Source organism: Prionailurus bengalensis, chromosome B2, assembly GCF_016509475.1.
Source record: "Prionailurus bengalensis isolate Pbe53 chromosome B2, Fcat_Pben_1.1_paternal_pri, whole genome shotgun sequence".
NCBI lineage: Eukaryota > Metazoa > Chordata > Mammalia > Carnivora > Felidae > Prionailurus > Prionailurus bengalensis.
Window position 1 is genome coordinate 97,745,631 of NC_057349.1, and position 20,774 is coordinate 97,766,404.

At 45.4% G+C, this 20,774-nt stretch overlaps 1 protein-coding gene across 1 annotated transcript in view; it reads left to right on the top strand.

Annotated features, from left to right (window-relative positions):
* Nucleotides 1-1,234: 1,234 nt before the first annotated feature.
* Nucleotides 1,235-20,774, top strand: part of FOXO3 (forkhead box O3) — a 126,754-nt gene continuing 107,214 nt past the window's right edge. The window contains exons 1-2 of the mRNA XM_043592065.1: nucleotides 1,235-1,570; nucleotides 2,660-3,413. Of these exons, the coding sequence (XP_043448000.1) occupies nucleotides 2,796-3,413 (618 nt within the window). The 5' untranslated portion in view covers nucleotides 1,235-1,570; nucleotides 2,660-2,795. The remainder of the gene's footprint in view (nucleotides 1,571-2,659; nucleotides 3,414-20,774) is intronic.

The window sequence follows — 20,774 nt, forward strand, 5'->3', positions numbered from 1 at the left end:
TTTACTCGATTGTTTATTATTTGCTGGGGGGCGGGGGCGGGGGGCGGAGAGGGGTGTCTGGGGCCTGGAGACTGGTGCCCGCGGCCAGTCAGCGCGCGGCGTGGTTTGACGAGTAGGCGGTGCAGCGAATGGGGACGCGGCGCAGAGCTCCCGGGTCACGCGCGTGTGGATACAATGACATCATCTGTTTGTACGCGTCGAACTAGCTTGGTGCAGGGGCGGGGACGCGCGTCACTTGAGTGACGGGCCCTGCGCAAAGCCCGGAGTCTGGAATTGGCTGGGTGGGCGGACTCCTGAGTACCCTGGGTTGGACCTTTTTTGTGTATTGGGTTGTTGAGGAGCGAGCTCTGGACTCTGAGGTCTCCAGTGACTGACAAAGATTTAAGAAAAAAGGGGAAAAAAGAGATTTATGAACCAAAGTGAACAGAGCTTTGGTGTGCGTATCGCATGTAGTGCATTGTTAGTGTACAAATGAATTTAGGCACTGATAATAGGATAAGGACTTGTGAAGATGTTTTCCCAAACCTAAAGAAGTAGCTTTAAATAAAAAAAACCCAAAACTTAAAAATGCACAATTAGCTGTTCTGGAGTCATTTACAACTTAGAAGCAATTTAGTTCCCATTCATAATTGTTCAAAATCTGCCCTTTCGTTTAGGAATGGGGGAAAATTTGCATTTCTCCCGAGTTAGTTACACTTCTCCCCTCATTTGCCAAGAAATCCACGACAAGTCGAGCGTCCTAGGTAAGAAACTCAGCTGCAAACCTTTTGGTGCCTGATCAAATCTGAGGGCGTCAGTTTATCGAAGTCTTGTATGGCACCAACATCTTCTCTTGTCAGTATTTCCACGCCGAGGTAACCTCTGCGATCTGCGGTCAGCATCTTATCTCGGGCGTTACCTGGTGTCCGATTCTAACCGGGAACCGGACACCAGGGCGGGCCCAGAGCCTGGCGGGCGGACGCGCCCGCCGGGGACCCTCAGTACCAGGCGCCCTGCCCGGAGTCTGAGAGGCCGCGCGACTGCGCTCATGGAGCGTTCGGGGCTCTGCTCTCCCCCTCCTTCTTCTCCTAGGCTGGCGCCGCGCTTTGTTGTCGTTGAGACTCTGGGGAGGAGGAGCCCAGCGAGGAGGGCTGCGGGAGCCCGCCTAGTCCCGGCCCGCGGCGCGCGCCCCGACACCCACGCCCGCAGTCCCGCGGAGCCGGGTCGCGCAGGCGCGCGCGCGAGCACACATATACACACACGCACACACACGCACACAGCACACCCGGGCCCGCCGCCCAGCCCTCCCCTTGGGCGGGGACCCGCCCGCCGTCAGCTTAGGTTGAGGCACCCTGCGTGTGTCTATAACTTTGTGCTGCTGCCGCGGCCGCCCTGCTCGTGTAAGGGAGGAGGAGGAGGAGGAATGTGGAAGGCGGCGGCGCGCAGGCTGACAGGCGTTTCCTCAGGCGGGCTGCGGCGGCAGCCGGAGCGCCTCTCCTTCGCCGAGGTTGCGCGCCCCCTCCTCGCCGTGCCCCGGGCCCGCGCGGGATTGTGCGTCCTCCCCACTCGTCCCTGAAGGGAAGGAACTGAGGTAGGCGCCGGAGCTTTGCAGCGGGGCGGCCGCCTTCCCGGTGACTCCGGATCTGCTTCCGAGCTGGGCCAGGCGCTTCCCTTTTCCCTCCCCGTGACTCGGTGTGCGCGCCCCCTTTCCCTCCCGCTAGTGTTTTTAAAGGACTTGAGTGAAGGGGGGAAAACTGTCAAGATGGCAGCAGCGGGAGCAAGGAGGTGATGAACGTGCTGGTCCGGGTTTTCTGGCAGCCCGGGAGACTTGGCGCTTCCTGACCTGTTGGAAGATTTATGTTCCGACTTGTCCCCTCCCCGCGTTCTTTACAGGGAAGGGGGTGGAGGGTACAACATCCGCGAGCAAATAAACCACACAAAAACCCAAAGTGGTCGTTCCTGCTTGGCTCGACCCTTTGCAAACACCCGCTGAGCTGCTTGCCCCCCTGCTTCCCGTCTGGTCCTTTTTCTGGAAGTGTCAAGGGCCGGTCCGCGCTCGGACTCATGTTCGCCTTCCCGGCCCGCGGGGCCAAGAGAGGAGAAGGTGGCTGCCCGTGCCGTTCCCGGGCTCCGGCCCCTCGGCCAGGAGAAGGGGTACAAGGGGGCGCGGAGGCGGCAGGGCCAGGGGCGAGGAGGAGAAGAGCGGAAGACGCCACAGACTTTGGCTGCGGCGCCGCGGGAAGCACTTGAGCGGGCCCGAACGAAACATAAACAAACGCACGCCCGCTCGGGCTCCTACCGCCGCTCGGCTGCGCCAGCTCCGGCCGCTGCCCGCTTTAAAGGCGCGGCCCGCGCCCCTCCCCCGCCCCCGCCCCTCCCCCTTCTTCCCCGCCCAGCCACCTAGCCCAGGAGGGACCTGCAGATCTGGCGGCCGCGGCGGCGGGGGGAGGGGGCTGCCCCGTGCGAGCCCGTCGATTCGCTCCGGTCTCCCCCGAGGCCTGGCCAGGGGGCGGTGTCTGCTGCGCCAGGTTCGCGGGACGCACGTCTCCAGGTCTGCCTGCTTCTAGGAGGCGGGCGCCGTGCGGCCGGGAAGCGGCGGCAGCGGGCGAGGACTCGGCGAGGACCGGGCTCCAGCCCGGGATAACGAACTCTCCTTCTCTCTCCTCTCGTGCTTCCCCAGGCGGCGGCAGTAGCGGCAGCGGCTCCCGGGAGCCCGAGCCTTCGCGGCGCCCCCGTCCCTCCCCCGCCGCACCCCGCCCCGGCGCGAGAGGAGAGCGCGAGAGCCCGAGCCGCGGGCGGGCGGGCGGGCGGCGAAGATGGCAGAGGCACCGGCCTCCCCGGCCCCGCTCTCTCCGCTCGAAGTGGAGCTGGACCCGGAGTTCGAGCCCCAGAGCCGGCCGCGCTCCTGTACGTGGCCCCTGCAGAGGCCAGAGCTCCAGGGGAGCCCGGCCAAGCCCTCGGGGGAGACGGCCGCCGATTCCATGATCCCCGAAGAGGAGGACGATGAAGACGACGAGGACGGTAGCGGTAGGGCCAGCTCGGCCATGGCGATCGGCGGCGGCGGGAGCGGCACGCTGGGCTCCGGGCTGCTCCTTGAAGACTCGGCCCGGCTGCTGGCTCCTGGAGGGCAGGACTCCGGGTCCGGGCCAGCCCTCGCGGCGGGCGCGCTGAGCGGGGGGACGCAGACGCCGCTGCAGCCTCAGCAGCCACTGCCACCGCCGCAGCCGGGGGCGGCTGGGGGCTCCGGGCAGCCGAGGAAATGCTCGTCGCGGCGGAACGCCTGGGGAAACCTGTCCTACGCCGACCTGATCACTCGCGCCATCGAGAGCTCCCCGGACAAACGGCTCACTCTGTCCCAGATCTACGAGTGGATGGTGCGCTGCGTGCCCTACTTCAAGGATAAGGGCGATAGCAACAGCTCGGCCGGGTGGAAGGTGCGTACCCACCTCGGGCGGGCGGCCGGACCCGCCGGGCCTCCTGCGCAGTGCGAGACGCGCCTTCGATTCATCGGAGCGCGCCTGCGGGCGCTGGGGAGAGGGGTTGGCAGCGAGAGCCTCCGCTGTGAGGTTTCGGGGGATCTGTGTGACCCCCAGAGGAGGGGAATCTGGGGTCGGCCGCGGAGGGGGGTTGGGGAAATGAGGCTTCCGGGGAAGCCTCGGGCATGGCCAGGTGAGGAGAGGGGGCAAGGGATGCCGGCGAGGGAAGGACTGGCGGACAGGAGTGCGTTTGACGGATTCCCCGGACTGCGCGGAGGAGGTAGGTCTGCGGCTAACTTCGAAGTAGAAATCACCGTAGTGGGGGTGCGGGGAGGGCGCTGCGGGTGGAGTGAGAGGATGTGGGGGAGTGTTTGGGACTTGGTGCCCGGAGAAGCGGTTGGATTTGTGGTTCCCAGTCTGTCACAGGAGCATGGTCGTTGTTACTAGCTGGATGAGCACCCTTACGTCGAAGTTTCTAGCGTGTGGATGTTAATTCCCACAGGCATACCGGTCCCATTAGAAAAAGCAGTGGTCGTAAACCTTTTCCTGGCTGCTTGTCTTTCCTTGTCTGTGTTGACGTCTTTATTAGAGAGGTTTTCCCAGTAAACGAGTCTCCAAACTTGAGATGTTCTGGGTCCTGGAATGGGCCAGCCCTTCCACCTTAAGGCGGACTAGCCACACCTGCTGCTTCTATTGAGGCCTGGACTCTGGCGCTATTTGAGGCCAGGTCCAGGTGTGGAAGACTGGGGCCTGGAGCTTCACCTAGCCTTCCCTGGCCTAGGGGAGGGAGATGTAGTGGCAGGACTGGGCCATAATGGCTTCTACCTGTAAGTGAACCAGAAGGGAGGCTCTCTACTGTTCCTTTTCAGCCTCTTGGGGCACTGGGCACATGGTAGGGAGAGAGGTGTGGAAAGGCCTATGATGTAATGACTTCCTGCAGTTGGGCATCTAAACAGATTAACTCCTGTGCCCCTGCTGGGCTGCTGATACCCAGCTGCTTTGCTCTTCCTGGCACCTCATTCTCCTGGCCTCTACCCCAAGATGTGAATGTGTCATTACCAGGCAAAAGAGGTACATGTGGAGATGCATATCACTTATCAGTTGCTTCTATTTGCAAGTTAGCTTTTTTTTTTTTTTTTTAAATTAAAGAGGTGGTTGCTTCCTTCCTCAGTCCTCTTCACTGTATCTTCCTGGATTCCAGTATGTGTGTACAGCAAGAACAGTGTAATCTTGGTGGAGAACTGGAGCCCTGGAGAGGAATTTGTGTAAAAATTGAAGAATGTAGTGTGTTTTAAAGAAAAAAGAACTTAATGTGTTGAGTTTTAATTTGCTTAAAAAAAAACTTGCAAAGTACCTTTTTTTAAAATTTCTTATGGCTAGAAAAGGACTTGTTGAGATTTTTTTTCTTTCTTTTTTTTTTTTTAAGTTTATTAATCTTGAGAGAGACAGACAGCGTGAGGGAGGGGCAGAGAGAGAATCCCAAGCAGTCTCCATGCTGTGAGTGCAGAGGCCAGCTCAGGGCTCGAACTCAGGAAACTGAGATCATGACCTGAGCCGAAATCGAGAGTCAGATGCTTAACTGAGCCACCCAGGTGCCCCTTGCTGAGATACTTTAAAAGCAAAATGTGTGCTTTGAAATTATTCCACATATCTGTCTCATTTCCTTTAATGAATGCTGACATTATGAATCTTACATTTGATTTAATTTTAAAGCTTTGCAAAAGAATGCCAGCTGTGTGATCCGAGGGCCATTTACAGAAAGCATGGGAGTGAGTTCCATTTCAAAACCGTGTTACTGTGATAGCTTTTAAAACTGAATTTCCAAGTGAATAGCAAAGGTTAATCTCAGTGTATAGTGTCAGGAAGGGGTGGATTTCAAGATCTAAGAAAATGGATATAGGGGTTTGGAATATTTTTCAAATTTCTCACACTTGTAGTGAGTCCTGTATATTTTGAACTTGGTGCAGAGGATCTGCTAGTTAAAAGTTAGCTAGTTAAAGCTAAAAAGTTAGCGTTGGAAGGGTTTTCACATTTCCTATGACTTTCAAGTTTACAAAAGTAATTTAATTCCACAAATAATATTTCTTGCTATTGTGCTTACAGTTAAAGATGGTAACAGTTTTGATTTTTTTTTTTTTTAAAGATCTAGGTGAGAAAGTAGTATTACCAAAAGTAGCCATGAATTGTGATTCAGTTAATTATATTTTCACATAGCTTGCAGGACTTAAACAATAGAGATTTGGGGCCTAGTCATAAACTTTATGGTTTTATGTCCTTAACCTTTTTTTGGTCTCATGCTGTCTCATGTCTCTCTCTCTCTCTCTCTTTCTCTCTCTCTCTCTTTTTTGGTTGGAGTATATTCAATGCACAGTGTTAAATTAGTTTCTATCTTATCTCTAACATTTGTGAAATATAAATTGAAACTCGAGCCTTAATATGTTTAATACAGGGCATAAAGTAAAATGTCTTTATGTTTAAGGTAAGTAAAATTATTTTTAAGATTTTATACTAGTTCTGAGTATCACATGACAACTTGTGGGGATATCCTTTAAAGATTTTTTGTAAGATGACTTTCATCAAAAGATGCACCCATGCAGGAACTTCCAAATCTTTGATGATGGAGAAAGCCCTTTGAAACTGGGGCTGGTTTCATATTCTGATTATGACTAATAGCCAGCCTTTTTTTGTGCTTGTGGTTCAGTGGGGGTGGTAGAAGAGGGAAGAGGGAGAGGTCAGGAGCTAATTGTGACCCATTTCCCTGCGTCCAAGTTTCAGGAGTTGATTCCTATCACGATTAGTCATTTTGAGAGCAGGCATGTGCACTTAAACCACACTGCTTTCATTCTTAGTTACGCATTAAGGTTTTTAACTTCTAAAAATGTCTAGAATTCAGGTTAACCTCTCCTAGTCCTGTGTGCACATAGGCACAGTATGCAGGGCTTAGGCCTTGCTTTTTTCGTGGCTTTTTTGGCTTGTTGCATTCTGAGATTCTGTCACCAGAATTCTCACCCTAAGATCAGAGAATGAAAGGATTAGAAAAGAAGGCATTGGAGATCAGAACTGGGACTAGTGATTTGAAGCCCTGGTTGCATATTAGAATCACCTGGGAGCTTAAAAAAAAAAAAGCCAATACCCAGAGAATCGGTTTTAATTGGGCTGGTCTGGGGCTTAGCATTATTTTTGTTTGTTTGTTTTTGTTTAAGTTTCTCAGGTTATTCTAATACACAGCCGGGATGAGGCTTGCAGAGATTTTTCAACTCCCTCATAGGTGAAGAACCTGATTCTTCAAGTTAAGGACTTCTCTAAGATCACACAGCTAGTTAGTACACAGGTAATTAATAGTCGCAGTTCTGGAGATTTGTTCTTTATCACACTATTTTCCTCTTTAAATCGAGGATCTATTTTTTAAAAGTCACTTACTAAGTAACAAGTAGTCTTACACAAGTAAAAGATGCTTTCCTGAAAAGCATATTTGCCTCTCAGTCTAAAGATATCTTGGTTATTATTTTAGCATCAGAAACAGATGAATATTGATGGAGGCTGAATGAGTTTTTCATATTTGTATAGCCGTCCAGTGTTGATCAGTACGGGTACTTAGGAATTATGAAGTGATGAAGGTGGCAGAAAAGATAGCATTTTAACAAAAGGAGGAAGTTCCTGGTTAACTTAGGTTTGAAAGATGCATATTGTGCCAGACAGAAAGGTGATGGCTATCTCACAGGCTCCCTTACCTCAGGCAATAAGTAGAAATGAATAATCAGATGTGGTCACGAGGGGAAAAGGTTACATTTCCTTTAATTCGGATTAAGTTTACTTGTACTGCACCACCCATAATTAAACTGGTTTGTTCTCTCGGTTCCTCCTGGGGAGGGGGGCAGACCTCTAGGACTCCAGGGTTTACCTGTTAAGGTCTATTTATTGCTTATTCACCTACTCACACCCACACACCTGCATTTCCCACGGGGTTAGGGCATGATTGTATCAAGTAGCCGTGAGTTTCTGTGCTGGTTCTCAAAATTTCACAAATGGAGGATCTTGTGTGTGTGACGATTTCTGCTGCTGCTTTGGAGGTTAATTCTGCAAGAGACTAGTCTTCTTTCATGTGATAATGTGTACTCTTACAGCCTCTTCCCAGAGTGAAAAGATGAGGACCCACCTGCCACGCAGTGCTTGTTGATGTTCTTACCGTTCTGGTTCTTTAGATTAATGCATGCAGTTCCTTCCCAACACACTGTGTTAAGAAAATGTCATTTTAACTGCAACTTTTATATTTAAAAAATATTTTTTTTTAATTCCAAAATGACAAAGTTGTGATAATTCCATGTTGGCTTGTAATTCTCCCCTCAGTCACCTTTTGGAGTAACTCACCAAAGGGCCAGTTACAGTCGTGTGTAAGGAATCTGTCTTCTGCTTGGCCCATGTTACCAAAATGCTGTTTTGTAACTTCCTTTGGCAGGACTGTCTTCGTCAGGGATTCTCAGCGAATACACTTCCTCTTCCTACAGCCTCAGCACACTAGGGGGACTGGGGGACTGTTTTTCCTCTTTTTCAAAGCTGTGTCATCGACCTCTGAAGTGAAGAAATTGGCCCTTTTAAACTTTGATCTGTGGGCCCTGTAGCAGAGAGAGTCTTTAAAAAAGAAGCTAAGTGTTTGTTTTGATGTGTTTATCTCCTTCTTAGAAAATGAAATGAAACTATGCAGACTTATTTTTAGGAGATTTTAGGAGGGTTCTATTTTAAGAGAATGACACCATAGAAGAACATCTTGTAGTTCAACTTCTTAATACGTGTGATTCTTACTTAAAACCTGCAAGATATTTTTATTTAGGAAATTAATGAAGAGTCCTTGTCCCAGTAAAAAGTCATTTATTTGGTCTGGAAAAAGTTTAGCAGATACCATCCATCCAAAGATCTTCATAAATATGCAAAGATAAGACTGTTTAGGTCTGTACATTCTGGCAGGGCACCCTGCTGACCCACTGCTTATCAGATCAGATTCCCAGGCTGGAGAGAATATGGAATTTATTTTGTTTTCATACCTTACTCGTCTTGCCTGGAGGGAACAGACTTGATCCTCTCTTGAGTCATTTTTCTCCTTACCTTTTCCTGTATCACAAATTGAAGAGTCCTGAAGAGCCACTCTGGCCTTTTGCTGCTATAGAAGGAGTTGGGAATGACACATATATAGGTAAGTTAGTGTCCGTGGACGTTATAGCTGGCATACAGTAAGTGACCGAAGATCAGAGAGAGAAAACCTTTTTACCATTTTCATCACATGCCATTTTATTCATGCAACAAACCGTCAAAGGCATCCCATTCACAGACAGGGCTTTCTCCTGGGCCTAAGGGATATAGTAGGAGCACAAGTCACATAAGGTTCCAGTTCACAGGATTCATGTTCTATTGGAGGAAGACAAAAAATAAACGTGCAAATCAGTGTTCTATGAACTTGTCATTGTTGTTCATTCACTTTGCCTTTTTTCACATCTGTACTTCTGCTTTCATCAGTGCTTCAGCTCTCTGCAGAGAAGTTACTGGCAAATTGGAAAGTTGGTGTTGAACTCTGGCTTGGAGCTGGTCTTTAATTCTCTGCCGATCATTTTTTTCCAGCTTGCTTTGGAGACGCAAGGCCACTGTGGCATGGCTCCTATAGTTTGGGTCTGTTTGGGAGAAGCTGGGTTTTTTCCAGGTCTGCCCAGATTAGGGCACACCTGTGGTCCTGGCCTGATCTGGGATCTCCAGTTCTGTCATATGGGGCCTGGTAGAGGACTGGCCTCCCTCTGGAGTGGAGGTGGAGCCTTGATACAGCTGACTCATCCACATTGCTTCTCGCCTCAAATTTAGAACTAAAAGAGGTTTTAAAGATCATCTAACTACTTCATTTTACGGGTGAGGAGCAGGACGAGAGCATGTGAGTGACTGTCCAGGATCCTACAAGCTAGCAGAGATGGAGCTAAGAGTGTGTCCACGTGAGCCCCGGGAACCACTGTTCTGTAATGTCTGCTGTTAACCATTGTGGTTTCACAGCTGTTCGTGTCATTGCTTCCATTTCTGCAAACTCTTACTTCATTTGCTTGCCTCTGATTCCCCTCCCCCTTCGTTTAGGCTGGTTTGTGCTAAAGTAACTGTGTTGCTCTTTTAGCATTCTCCATCAGTGCTTTTAGCTTAACCTAAAAGCCCTCTGTTTTAACCCTACTCCACCCTACTGTGCCCACCCCTGACTCCCACCTACTTGCTTTGTCATTTTTCTCTGACTCCTCTTGATTCCCAAGGACAGTGTAAGAGCCTCCAAAGCGCAGAATGTGTCTGCCAGACAATAACATATCTGATCCTTGGAGCTGCTTTTTGGATCATTATGTCCACAGCCCATGAAGATAGCCTTGTTCTGGGACTCTTGACACTGAAAGAGATGATGTGATTCGAGAGTGAGAGTGAGCGATACCACATGTGGAGTCTTTTGGATACTTCTAGCTATGAAGTCTGAGACCTCCTAGCATTGATGTTGCTAGGGTATGGTGTAGTTATGAAAGGATACTCTGCTATCTAAGGCATTTCTTCTTAGTGTCTTATTTCCTCATGTAGAAGTCCCTGAAAACTTCATTAGTGCCAGTTACTACCCATCACAGAAACTGAGGGGAACCTGATCTTGGAATGACTTCATTTAGAGAAAAAAGTTGAAATCAAGTCTGCTTTCTGTGTGTATGCCCCACCGATGCAGCATCAATATGCACCATCTAGAGAGAGTCACCATGGGATTGTTCAGCCTAAAATTCATTTACCCACTTCTTACAGGAGCAAAGCTGTTGTGTAAGTTGTCCATAATGTTCTGCATTTGGAGGCAGAAGTCCCAGATGGACCTGAAGTTTTATATCCATGGATTGGGAAATAGAAGTCGTGTATGAAGGAGGAAGAGACAGCAAGCACTGTTTGAGACGGATCTTTTAAGGGCTAGTCTGGAGCTCTTCCGAGTTCATGTTTTTGAAATGTATGGTTAGGCTGTGATTATGATACAAGAGCCCAATTCTGATGGCATCCTTACTCTGACAGACTCAGTGCCTTTAACCATTTTATTCCTGACTGAACAACATTTCTTTCTCAGTATCACAATTTCCCCAGTTGGAAAAAGAAGCACAGTAGCAAGCATCCATAGAATATTGTGATGTATCCTTCCTTCCTGATAAAACACAAGTGTGTGATTGGTGCATGTTTCAAGCTGGGCTTTTCTAGACAGTGTGTCTTTCAGTTTCCACTCAGGCTTTTTTTTTTTTTTTTTTTTTTTTTTTGTCCTATTATGGGATAACATTATAAAATGAAATAGACTAGGTTCCCTTATGGGCTGTGGTCCTTTCAGTAATTTGCTACTCTAGTAATTGCTTGTGATGAATAAGCCAGGTTCTCTTCTAGGGGCTCACCATGCCTGGGTGTCAGATGTATCCTCGTCCTGCAGTGGAGAGGTGCACACAGAGCAAGGAAAGCTTGTGGCACACTTGTAGGGGGCAAGGCTGATGCAGGAAGTGACTCCTGCTACAAACAAGTGAAATGCATTAGCTTTCCTCTGGAGTAAACTTACAATAAATCCAACAGAGATGCCTTTGGCAGTTTTAAGTAGGTGTTTGGAATTTCTTATTTGTGTGTGTGTGTGTGTGTGTGTGTGTGTGTGTGTGTGTTGGGGGAGAATCCACATCATATTTTTCATTGTGTTTTAGATGTCTAGTGAAATTAATAATTTGGTACCTGAAGCCATTGAGAATTTACTTTAAATTCAGAGCCAGCAGAGGGAGTACACAGGTCTTAAAGCTCATTTCAAGTGTTTTTTTCCCCATAAAGCCGAAATAATACCTTGATTAAAATAAAAAGGACTGTGATATATAGTGCTTCCATGTAGGTTTATGTCATCAGAAACAGATAATTTGAGGGGCGCCTGGGTGGCTCAGTCGGTTAAGCGGCTGACTTTGGGTCGGGTCATGATCTCGTGGTTTGTGAGTTCTGGCCCCGCGTTGGGCTCTGTGCTGACAGCTCAGAGCCTGCAGCCTGTTTCGGATTCTGTGTCTCCCTCTCTCTGACCCTCCCCTGCTCGTGCTCTGGCTCTCTCTGTCTCAGAAATAAATAAAACATTAAAAAAAAAAAAACGGATAATTTGTGGAGGGGCTGTTAAAAACCTAAGGTAACTTTTTAAAAATTTATTTTTATTAAAAATTTTTTTTTCTTTGAAAATTCCATTTATTGGTATTGATGAACTTTGATTGCTTTTAGCTCATATGCTAATAACAGCTGCTGACCACTAAGGTAACTTTTTTTTTTTTTTTAATTTTTTTTTTCAACGTTTTTATTTATTTTTGGGACAGAGAGAGACAGAGCATGAACGGGGGAGGGGCAGAGAGAGAGGGAGACACAGAATTGGAAACAGGCTCCAGGCTCCGAGCCATCAGCCCAGAGCCTGACGCGGGGCTCGAACTCACGGACCGCGAGATCGTGACCTGGCTGAAGTCGGACGTTTAACCGACTGCGCCACCCAGGCGCCCCAGGTAACTTTTTTTTTGAAAGGAAACCTTGGTCTTCTGAGACCCATGATCCACTTTCCATCCCCGAATAGTTAAATGAAAGCACTTTTAACTGAAAAATATCCTTCCCTGTCTTTCATCTTTTGTTGTTTCACTTCTGATAATATATGTGAGTGTTTATACGTAATACCAAATTTTTCAGAGTATTCAAGTGTCTGGGCTAGTGGAATGTCCTGTGTTTTAGTGCTATTTTGATTGGGACTTATGATATTTTCCAAGACTTCACAGTTTCCCACAGGTGAGAGAAAGGCAAAAGCTACATTATTTCTAATTCAGTTTGGAAGTAATAGTCCACTGGCAATTATAACCTTGAATTATTTTTTTTGATATTTCTGTAATGCTGTGATTTTGTCATCTCCTTCCCCTTTGCCCCATACTTTGGTGGTGGTGGTTTACTTTAATTTGGGAGTTGTAGTGGGTTGAATGGTATTCCCCCCAAATTCATGTCCACTTGGAACCTCAGAATGTGACCTTATTTAAAAATAGGGTCTTTTAAGGGGTGATGTGGTTAGTAGCCAAGCGCAGCAGGCGTTGCTGGGAGCCACCTGAAGCTAGGAAGAGGCCAGGGACAGTCCCCACCCTGGCATCTTCAGAGGGAGCATGGCCCTGCTGAATCCTTGGACTTCTAGCCTCCAGCACTGTGAGAGAATAGATTCTTGTTGTTTGAAGACCTCGAATTTGGTGATTTGTTATGGTAGTCTTGGGAAACAAACACGAGAGCTTGGAGATGGAAGAGAGGGACAGGCAGGGTTGCAGATAGAGGAGAAGAGTACAAAGTTCTGTTTATTTTATTATTGAGATTATTTGCCATATAACATTGGTTTCAGCTGTACAACATACTGATTCAACTTTGGTGTCTGTCACAAAACGTTCACCACAATAAGCCTACTTGAATTAACATCCATTGGTGCTCACAGTTGCAAATTTCTTTTTTTTTCTTGTAATTAGAACTTTTAAGATCTACTCTGATTTTATACCTGGAAGTTTGTGCCTTTTGACCACTGTCATCCATTCTGCCCCTCCCCATTTTAAATTAGATTAAAATTAAAATGTTAATCATTTACAGGCCACTTATAATTTAAATTTCTTCATTCTGCTGTGGGAGACAGAAGGGAGGCATGAATTTACCTGATTTCCCAGTTAGAACCACTAGAACTTGTTCCTCCTTCCCATTTCTAATATGTCCCAGGTTCCCCCTCATACCCCCTCCCCTGTCCCCCTTACTGAATTTATTTCTTGAAGCTTATGGAATGGCTGCACGTGTGGAGTGTGGGCTTGAGGTTTCTCTGAAGCCCAGGAATTCTGGCTGAGAGCTTTGGTCTAGAATCGTCCCTCTTTGAGGAGAGAAGGAAAGGAGCCTTGGGTTCTCAGTGGAAGGATCCTTTCTTTCCTATCAGGGCTTGAGAAGGTAGAGCCCAGTCAGGTCCATTGTCCTTGATTATGGTAGTAAGGCTAATCCAGAATCTCTGGAGTCCCCTCAGCTCCTCCTGTGCTTGGTTCAGGGACTTTCAAAGTTTCTCATACCTGAGCCTTCAGGCTCTTGTCTCCTTTGTGTATATTTATGTCCCAAAAACCAGTCATCTTAACGAAGCATAGAACATAGAGTGGTTGTCATCTTAGAAGTAGAAACAGTTCTGAAGTATTTAAGAGTGAGAATTGCACAGTTTAACATTCTATTTCAAAATGATATTTTTGGGAAGGAGAGCCCGGAGAGACAGTTTGATTCTTACAACAAAAAGGCGTCTTCACAACCACATTCTCAGACCTAGATATTATACTAATTATAATAATAGTAGCTAGAATTTATTGAGCACTAAGCACCAAATGCTCAGCTAGGTTTTTACATCTAATGTTGATCCTACAAGATAGGCATTTAAATGTAAATCCCAATTTAAAGATGAGGAAATGGTTCAAGGAACTTGAGATCAGACCCCAGGTTTCTTGGACTCTGGAACTTTTTTTTGCCTTTTCTATTGTGCTCTACTGTCTCCTGAGTGCCAGTGGGACTTTGGGTTGGGTGGGGGGTAAAATAAAATAGCTGCCATTTCACTTATTATTCATTTGGCAGGGAGAGTTGAGTTTGTGTGTGTGTGTGTTTTAATTTAGGTAAATTTGACATACAACATTAACTTCAGGTGTATAATGTAGCAAGTCAGTATTTGTATATATTGCAGAATGCTCACCACAAAAAGTCTAGTTAACCTCCGTCACCATTCATAGTTACAGACTTTTTTTTCTTGTGATGAGAACTTTTAAGATTTACTCTCCTAGAAACCTTCAAATATGCGATACAGTTATTAACTGTAGTCACCATGCTGTACATTACATCCCCGTGACTTATAACTGGAAGTTTGTACTTTTAGAAAATAGCTTCCATTTTAAAGGTTGCTGCTGTGTGCCACATCTTTACATATGTTACCACTAATCCTCATATTAATCCACCGGAATACTGTCTTGAAGGCTTGTCTTCCAAGTTGTGGCTGACTGGGGTAACCCCTCTGTGTGCTGCTAGGGGAGTGGACTTGGACCCATGATTTAGGCTCCTTTCCTTGATTTTATTAGCATGAGCTAATAACTTAAAAATTGAGTCAGTGCCTCGGCTTTTAGTGGGAGAATAGAAGTGGCTTGAATATTCTGTCAAAAACCTGCAGGTGTGTGGATTCTCATTTCTGATTGGTCACTTCTTTGCAGGAGCATGGTTTACTCTGCCTCATATACAAAGTGTACTATTTAGAACTAATAGACTCATACATAGTGTATAGAAATCCTTTGGGTTGGACTATTATCTCTGGCAAATTTCTGCCTTGGGAGAACAGGGTATCTGTGCTTCTATTATGTTGTAGACTTTACCTAAAGCATCTAAGGTAGATGAAGGGAGACGAGACCACCAAGAAAAACAGATTGCAGGGAAACAAAATTTATAAGAAGCTCCTGGCAGCAGTTTGGCTGCTGAATCAGATCTCATAACTAAAGGTATTAAAATACCTTGTGAGGTGTTTGACTCTTTGCTATGCAGGTACCGTTGGGTTTAAAGGCAGGTTGCCAAGACAGAGACTGAAAACGTTGCATAATGCAAGTTGCTGGCCAGGTTAAAGTGTTTATCTCTACTGAAGAGCTTATTGCTTTTATCTTCAAGGTAAAAATATGTATGGGTAGGACCTAAAATGATGGTTTTAATTGGCCAGGGGAATGCAGTACTCATGTGCCCTAAGATAAAATGTGGCTAGCAGAACACGAATCCTACGTGTGTTTGAAAAAACTTCAGAACTCTCAGTTTCATAGTAAAGATAGGTGAGTAGTGCCTGGATAGTGTCCAGAAGATAGACTGAAACACTATGATAAATGTGGAGCCGGCAGAACGGTTCTGCCTGATAACTGAATATAGAGGGTGCTGGGGAGGGTGACGGGGCTGGAGGCAGTTGCAGTAGAAGGTGGCAGTGGCCACAGTGGACTTTTAAAGGTACAACTTGGGTAATCAACCTGAAGTTTAAGGTGGGCATAAAATTATATCCAATAGAGCTTGTTAGATGTGTCCTTGAAAATTCGTACTACTTTAGAAAGATCAAGTGGACGGCTGAGTCATTAATTCATATAATTCAAATTTCAAAGCTGCTTTTTTCCTGAAGTGTCCAAATAATTGATTTTTGAAATATTTCTTTCATCATAAATTATCTAGATAATTGCTTCAGTTTCATATTTCATATTAAGCTCAGCTGAGTGATGTTTAACCCTTCCTGCTCACATTCCTCTCTTTTTTAAGTTTTAATTTTACTTGATATTTTTATTTTTTTTACTCAGTATTTTTAAAAGCTTGATGCATTTAAATTTTTTTATAATACCATAATGGTTTTATAAAGTAAAACTCTTTCTCTGAATGTCTCCATTAGAACTTATCTTGCTGGTAAATTCTTTAAAAATTTTTTACCTAATTTAAAATTCAGCGTTGCTGTAGATCTTCTAGGGTTTTTACCTTATTAGTTAGGATAGCTGTCCTGGGGCTTCCTGCCAGCATTTATTTGCATGTCAAGGATTTGTTGTTAAACTCACCCTCTCACCCTTTATACATGTGCATCTTTGTAAATATATATATATATATATATTTACCCCCCAGTTGGTAGAATGAGAAGGGATGTATCTTTATTTACTAGTTTTCAGTACAGTCTCATTAACAGCATTAATTTGCCATGTATGCATGTACCCATCATGCAAATAAACAGTGACCCACAGACTAAATTTTCAGCAAGATACTTTTTTTTTAAAGTAAACATTGAAACTCTGAACCCAAACATTCTTCTGAATTTGTTTAAAAGAATAATGAGCAGTTAGGTCAGGTGTACTGTTTGTGTAATCCTGAGAAGCCTAGAATGGGTTTATGAAAATTATGGGCCTGATTAATTTAAGGTTTTCTTCGAGCTGATTCCAGGGTGAGTGTGCTTGCTTTGGCACACTTGGATTCTGAAGGTCCTCATAGATAACTTCCTAGGTGAGCTAGTATACAATTTCTTGAAATTAGTGGCCTAGATCAGGCCTTCTATCGCCAACCCTGTCCAATAAAGGTAAGCTTACAGCCTTCTGTTTGACTAGATAGATGCATGTCCTCTGCTGAACTGAAATATCTAAAGCAGTCCTATTAGTCTTCTCCCTTTCCAAGAAAGATCCTTATTTCAGGCTGAAAGGCTATGTGTTCTGGGCCATACTTTTGGCTTTACCACATTCAACTTTCACGTTCATTGTTAAGGTAAAATTTGGTGCTTTGATCATAGGTATCAATTAGTAGGTGTTCTTTGGGAGGAGGGAAAGGGTTTATTCTGATGGTCTTATGAAATCAGGGAATGCTTTGAGTTAATTTGTGGGTAATCAGTACTGAGTAAGTGAAGTAGCATGTGTTAAATTAGAAAAGTTGTATTAGTGAAAACTATGTCTTCTAAATTGATTTTGAAATAATTACTTAACAAATGGATGTTTTTAATCAAGTTATAGTTCTCATTTTCAAGATGCTGATTTATACACATCTTAGTTTTCTAATCAGATCAAAAACTTTAAATTGATGAATTGGTTTTTAAATGTTAACACGGTGGAAATACATCTGAATTTTTCTCTCTGGGCTCCCAGTGTTTGACCTACTGATATGAGCAGAGATAATTTTCACCCGACTTCTGTCTGTATCATCTGCTTTGAGATTCCCTGCTCTGTCCATTGAGCACCAACTCTGTTTTACTGTTTTGCTTCATAATTATGCCTTAAATAGGATCGTAAAGCATTCAAACATTTTTTTTTTCCAGCTTGTTACCTCATGCATCTAGTGCTAGTCAAGAAGGGAGAGAAGAAAATAACTTGGTTTTATCATCTGAACCACATGATTTTACAACTTTGAAAACTCATTTGTCAGTGTGGTTACTAGGAAGATAATTTCACTTACCAAGTGCTCTGAGAGTTATTCCTTCAATCTCCTTCCTCTTGCATCCCCTTTAAAATTTTTTAAAAATTGTTTTCAGGGGTGGGGGCTCCCGAGTGGCTCATTTGGTTGAGCATCCAACTCTTGATCTTGTCTCAAGTCCAGGTGGGACTCTGTGGTGTGTGTGGCACCTGCTTGGGATTCTCTCTCTCCCTCTCTCTCTGCAACTCCCCCATGCATGCGGGCCCCCCCCTTCCGAAAATAAATAAACATTAAAAATATATATATTTAGGGGTGCCTGGGTGGCTCCGTCGGTTGGGCGTCTGTCTTCGGCTCAGGTCATGGTCTCACAGTTTGTGGGTTCAAGCCCTGCGTCAGGCTCTGTGTTGATAGCTGGAAGTCTGGAGCCTGTTTTGGATTCTGTGTCTCCCTCTCTCTGCCCCTCCCCCACTTGCACTCTTTCTCTCGCTCTCTCAAAAATAAACATTAAAAAAAGGTATATATGTATATTTATAATTTTCTTCAGGGGTAAGTTTTTTGGCACATGATTTCAAAGTTGAACCTTTAGATGATTTGTTTGTGAGAAGTTAAAGCTGTTTGCCTTAAGTCTCTAGTTATTAACTCATCTGAGAAAAAATAGTACATTTTGTTAAAAGCGTTTCTTGAAATATCCTCTGGACTGTTATAAGTCTTTGACAAATGTGGGCAGTTCCTTGATCATGTAGCCATTTCTGATTTTTGAACCTCGAACAGCCAACAACGCTGGGTTGATTTTTATATCAGTCTCGGAATCTAAGAGCCTCAGTTTTACCTGCTGCAGTCACCCTCAGCTCTTCTCCCATTTTTTTTCTTTCCTTTTATGTCATTAAGACATTATGAAAGGGGACTCACTGCCCTTCTTTTTCCCATTCACCTACTATCTCTCTGTGATCTTCCTCCTACATCAGTGATTTTCATCCTCAGCTGCATTTGAGAATCGCCTGGGGATCTTTGAAAAACACCTGTGTCTAGGTCCCATCCTAAAATAATTAGGTTAGAATCTCTAGATATGGGGCCTAGGCATCCATATTTTTAAAGGCTCTCAGGAGGCTACAGTATACAGTTAGGGCTGAGAACCGTTGTCTTAGAGAAATGAGTTATCAACTATTTTAGAATTGACTTCTAGACCTATTTCTACCTTCTCCTCCGTGGGAAGATTACCAAGTAGAGTTTGCTCCCTGGAAGCTCCATATAAAAGGGACTGCTGTCTAGTTGGGCTCAAAGAGAACAGTTGGTTTCTAAGACAAGGGCATCATTATTTAACAAACTGTGCTTAGCTAGGATTTCCTCCTCTCTTTCATATAAATGAATGTGGTTTCTTTAATGTTTCCAACTCCCACCTGTTTTTCTAGTTTCCAGTGGACCCTGGTTAACCTATTTTAAAGTTTTCAGGAATTTGCAAAAAGAGATGGTGCTATTTCAAGTCATTGCATGAGACTTGAACACTGAGACACTTAAATGTACTGTCTTTCTTTTGTGCAACCCAACCTGATATACTAATGAGACCTGCCATATTCTGACATTAAGCTAGTGGTTCTCAAAGTGTGGCCTCCAGAACAGCAACATTAGCATCACCTAGGAACTTGGAAATGCAGGTTCTTGGGCCCAGCTCAGACATTGAATCAGAATCTCTGGACCCAGCATTCAATGTTATAATAAGGCCTCCAGGTAATTCTGCAAGCTGAAATTTAAGAACTGCTTAAGTCATTTGCTAAGACTGGAATTCCTCTGGTAACAGATTGGGAGTCAAAAATAAAAATTCTCATACCACCTTGGCTTCAGAATCCTGACAAGAGTGGGAAAAGATGAACAGCCATCTCATGGTGGTATCTGTTGAAATGGAATGAAGACCCTAGCCCCTTGAGTGTTCTAGACTTGCCACAAATCCTCGTTGCCGTGTAGCTTCCTGTGAGGGCAAGGGCACCAACCTCCCTCCTGGATAACCTTAATGAAGGATCTGCTCAGGTGCACAGAGGATGCCAGATGTTCATTCTGGAGCATATATTGTGTTCAAAGGACTTGTGTTTAGGTTGGATTCTTGTTGTTTTGTGATCTTTTTTCCCTTGTTTGTTTTGGTCTTTTGGGAATGTTCTTAGATTTAAGACTAGCATCAGACAGGGGAGTAGTTGTAGTGACTCATCCACCGACAGACGTGGGACATGTGGGAGAAAGATAAGATTAAAATGTGCTGGGTGTAATCAGTGTGGAGGGTGAGTGACGCGAAGGGGAAAGTGATGCAGCTTTCATGATGAGGTCAGAGGCGACGCCGTGGTGGTGAGGAGATGGCATCCATCTTGGCTCAGGGTCCTAAAAAGGCGCACAGCCTCTCCCACAAGGTGAAGCCAGGTAAAGATCAAAACAAGTTACTCGTGCTGTCAGTATCATTGGATTCTGTAGTCCATTAAGCTGGGCCTCATGATCATCCATATCAAACATAGCTGATGGCTTTAGGAATATAAATAGTGCAAAGAAGAGTGGGTTGGCCAGACTTGGAGGTTCATTTCAGGACCTCTTAGCAGCTGCTTCAGAATGCTGCCTGAGATTCATAAATACTCTTATATCTGACACATTAAAAAAACAACAACACAGGATTAGTTTGGATTACAAATTCCTCTGCTGTTAGTAGCATACCTTTTCCTTCATGAAGCTCTGTCAGAGGCAACAGGGCTTGCTTGGGTACTGAGCTGCGGAGGCGTGGTGATCTGTTTCTTCCTGGGAATGGGGAGGCCAGACAAGTTACTTTTCTCAGATTCGCCAAGATTCTTGAGAATGATCAGGAAGGCAGGTTCAGATGTTGAGACATCAGAATGTTCACGCAGTGGTGGAGAAAGCTACATCGAGATACTTCTGTCTGGGGCCAGAGTTTGGAGGAGTGTCCTAAAAGTGCCATGAACACTGTAAGCAGCATTCAAAGTTGGACTCCAGGAGATTACTAGGGACTTCTAAGATCAGAAGTCAGTCAGAGACAGCTGGTGGGATGCTTCCCAAAGCTGCCACTGCTCACAGATGAAATGTGTAAATGTCTTCATTCACTTCCATTTTGTTTTTCCAAAAGGATGGGCCACTGCTTGCATGTTTTGGGCATGGGGAAAGAGGGGTATCTTGAAAAAATCCTGGTATCAAGGATGCATTTGCAGAGGAGTAAAGTATCTTAAGGAAGAGTCAGGCTCATAAGAAAAAGCCTGCCTGGCAGCAGTCTTAGAAGTCTTGGCTCCCAGCCCAAGGATGAGAGGGATCTGAGTCCTTAGCTCCTGTGGCCCAGATCTGAAGATGGTAACAAGGGACATCTGTCTGGTTGACCCCTCTTTCAAAATCCCTTCTCGG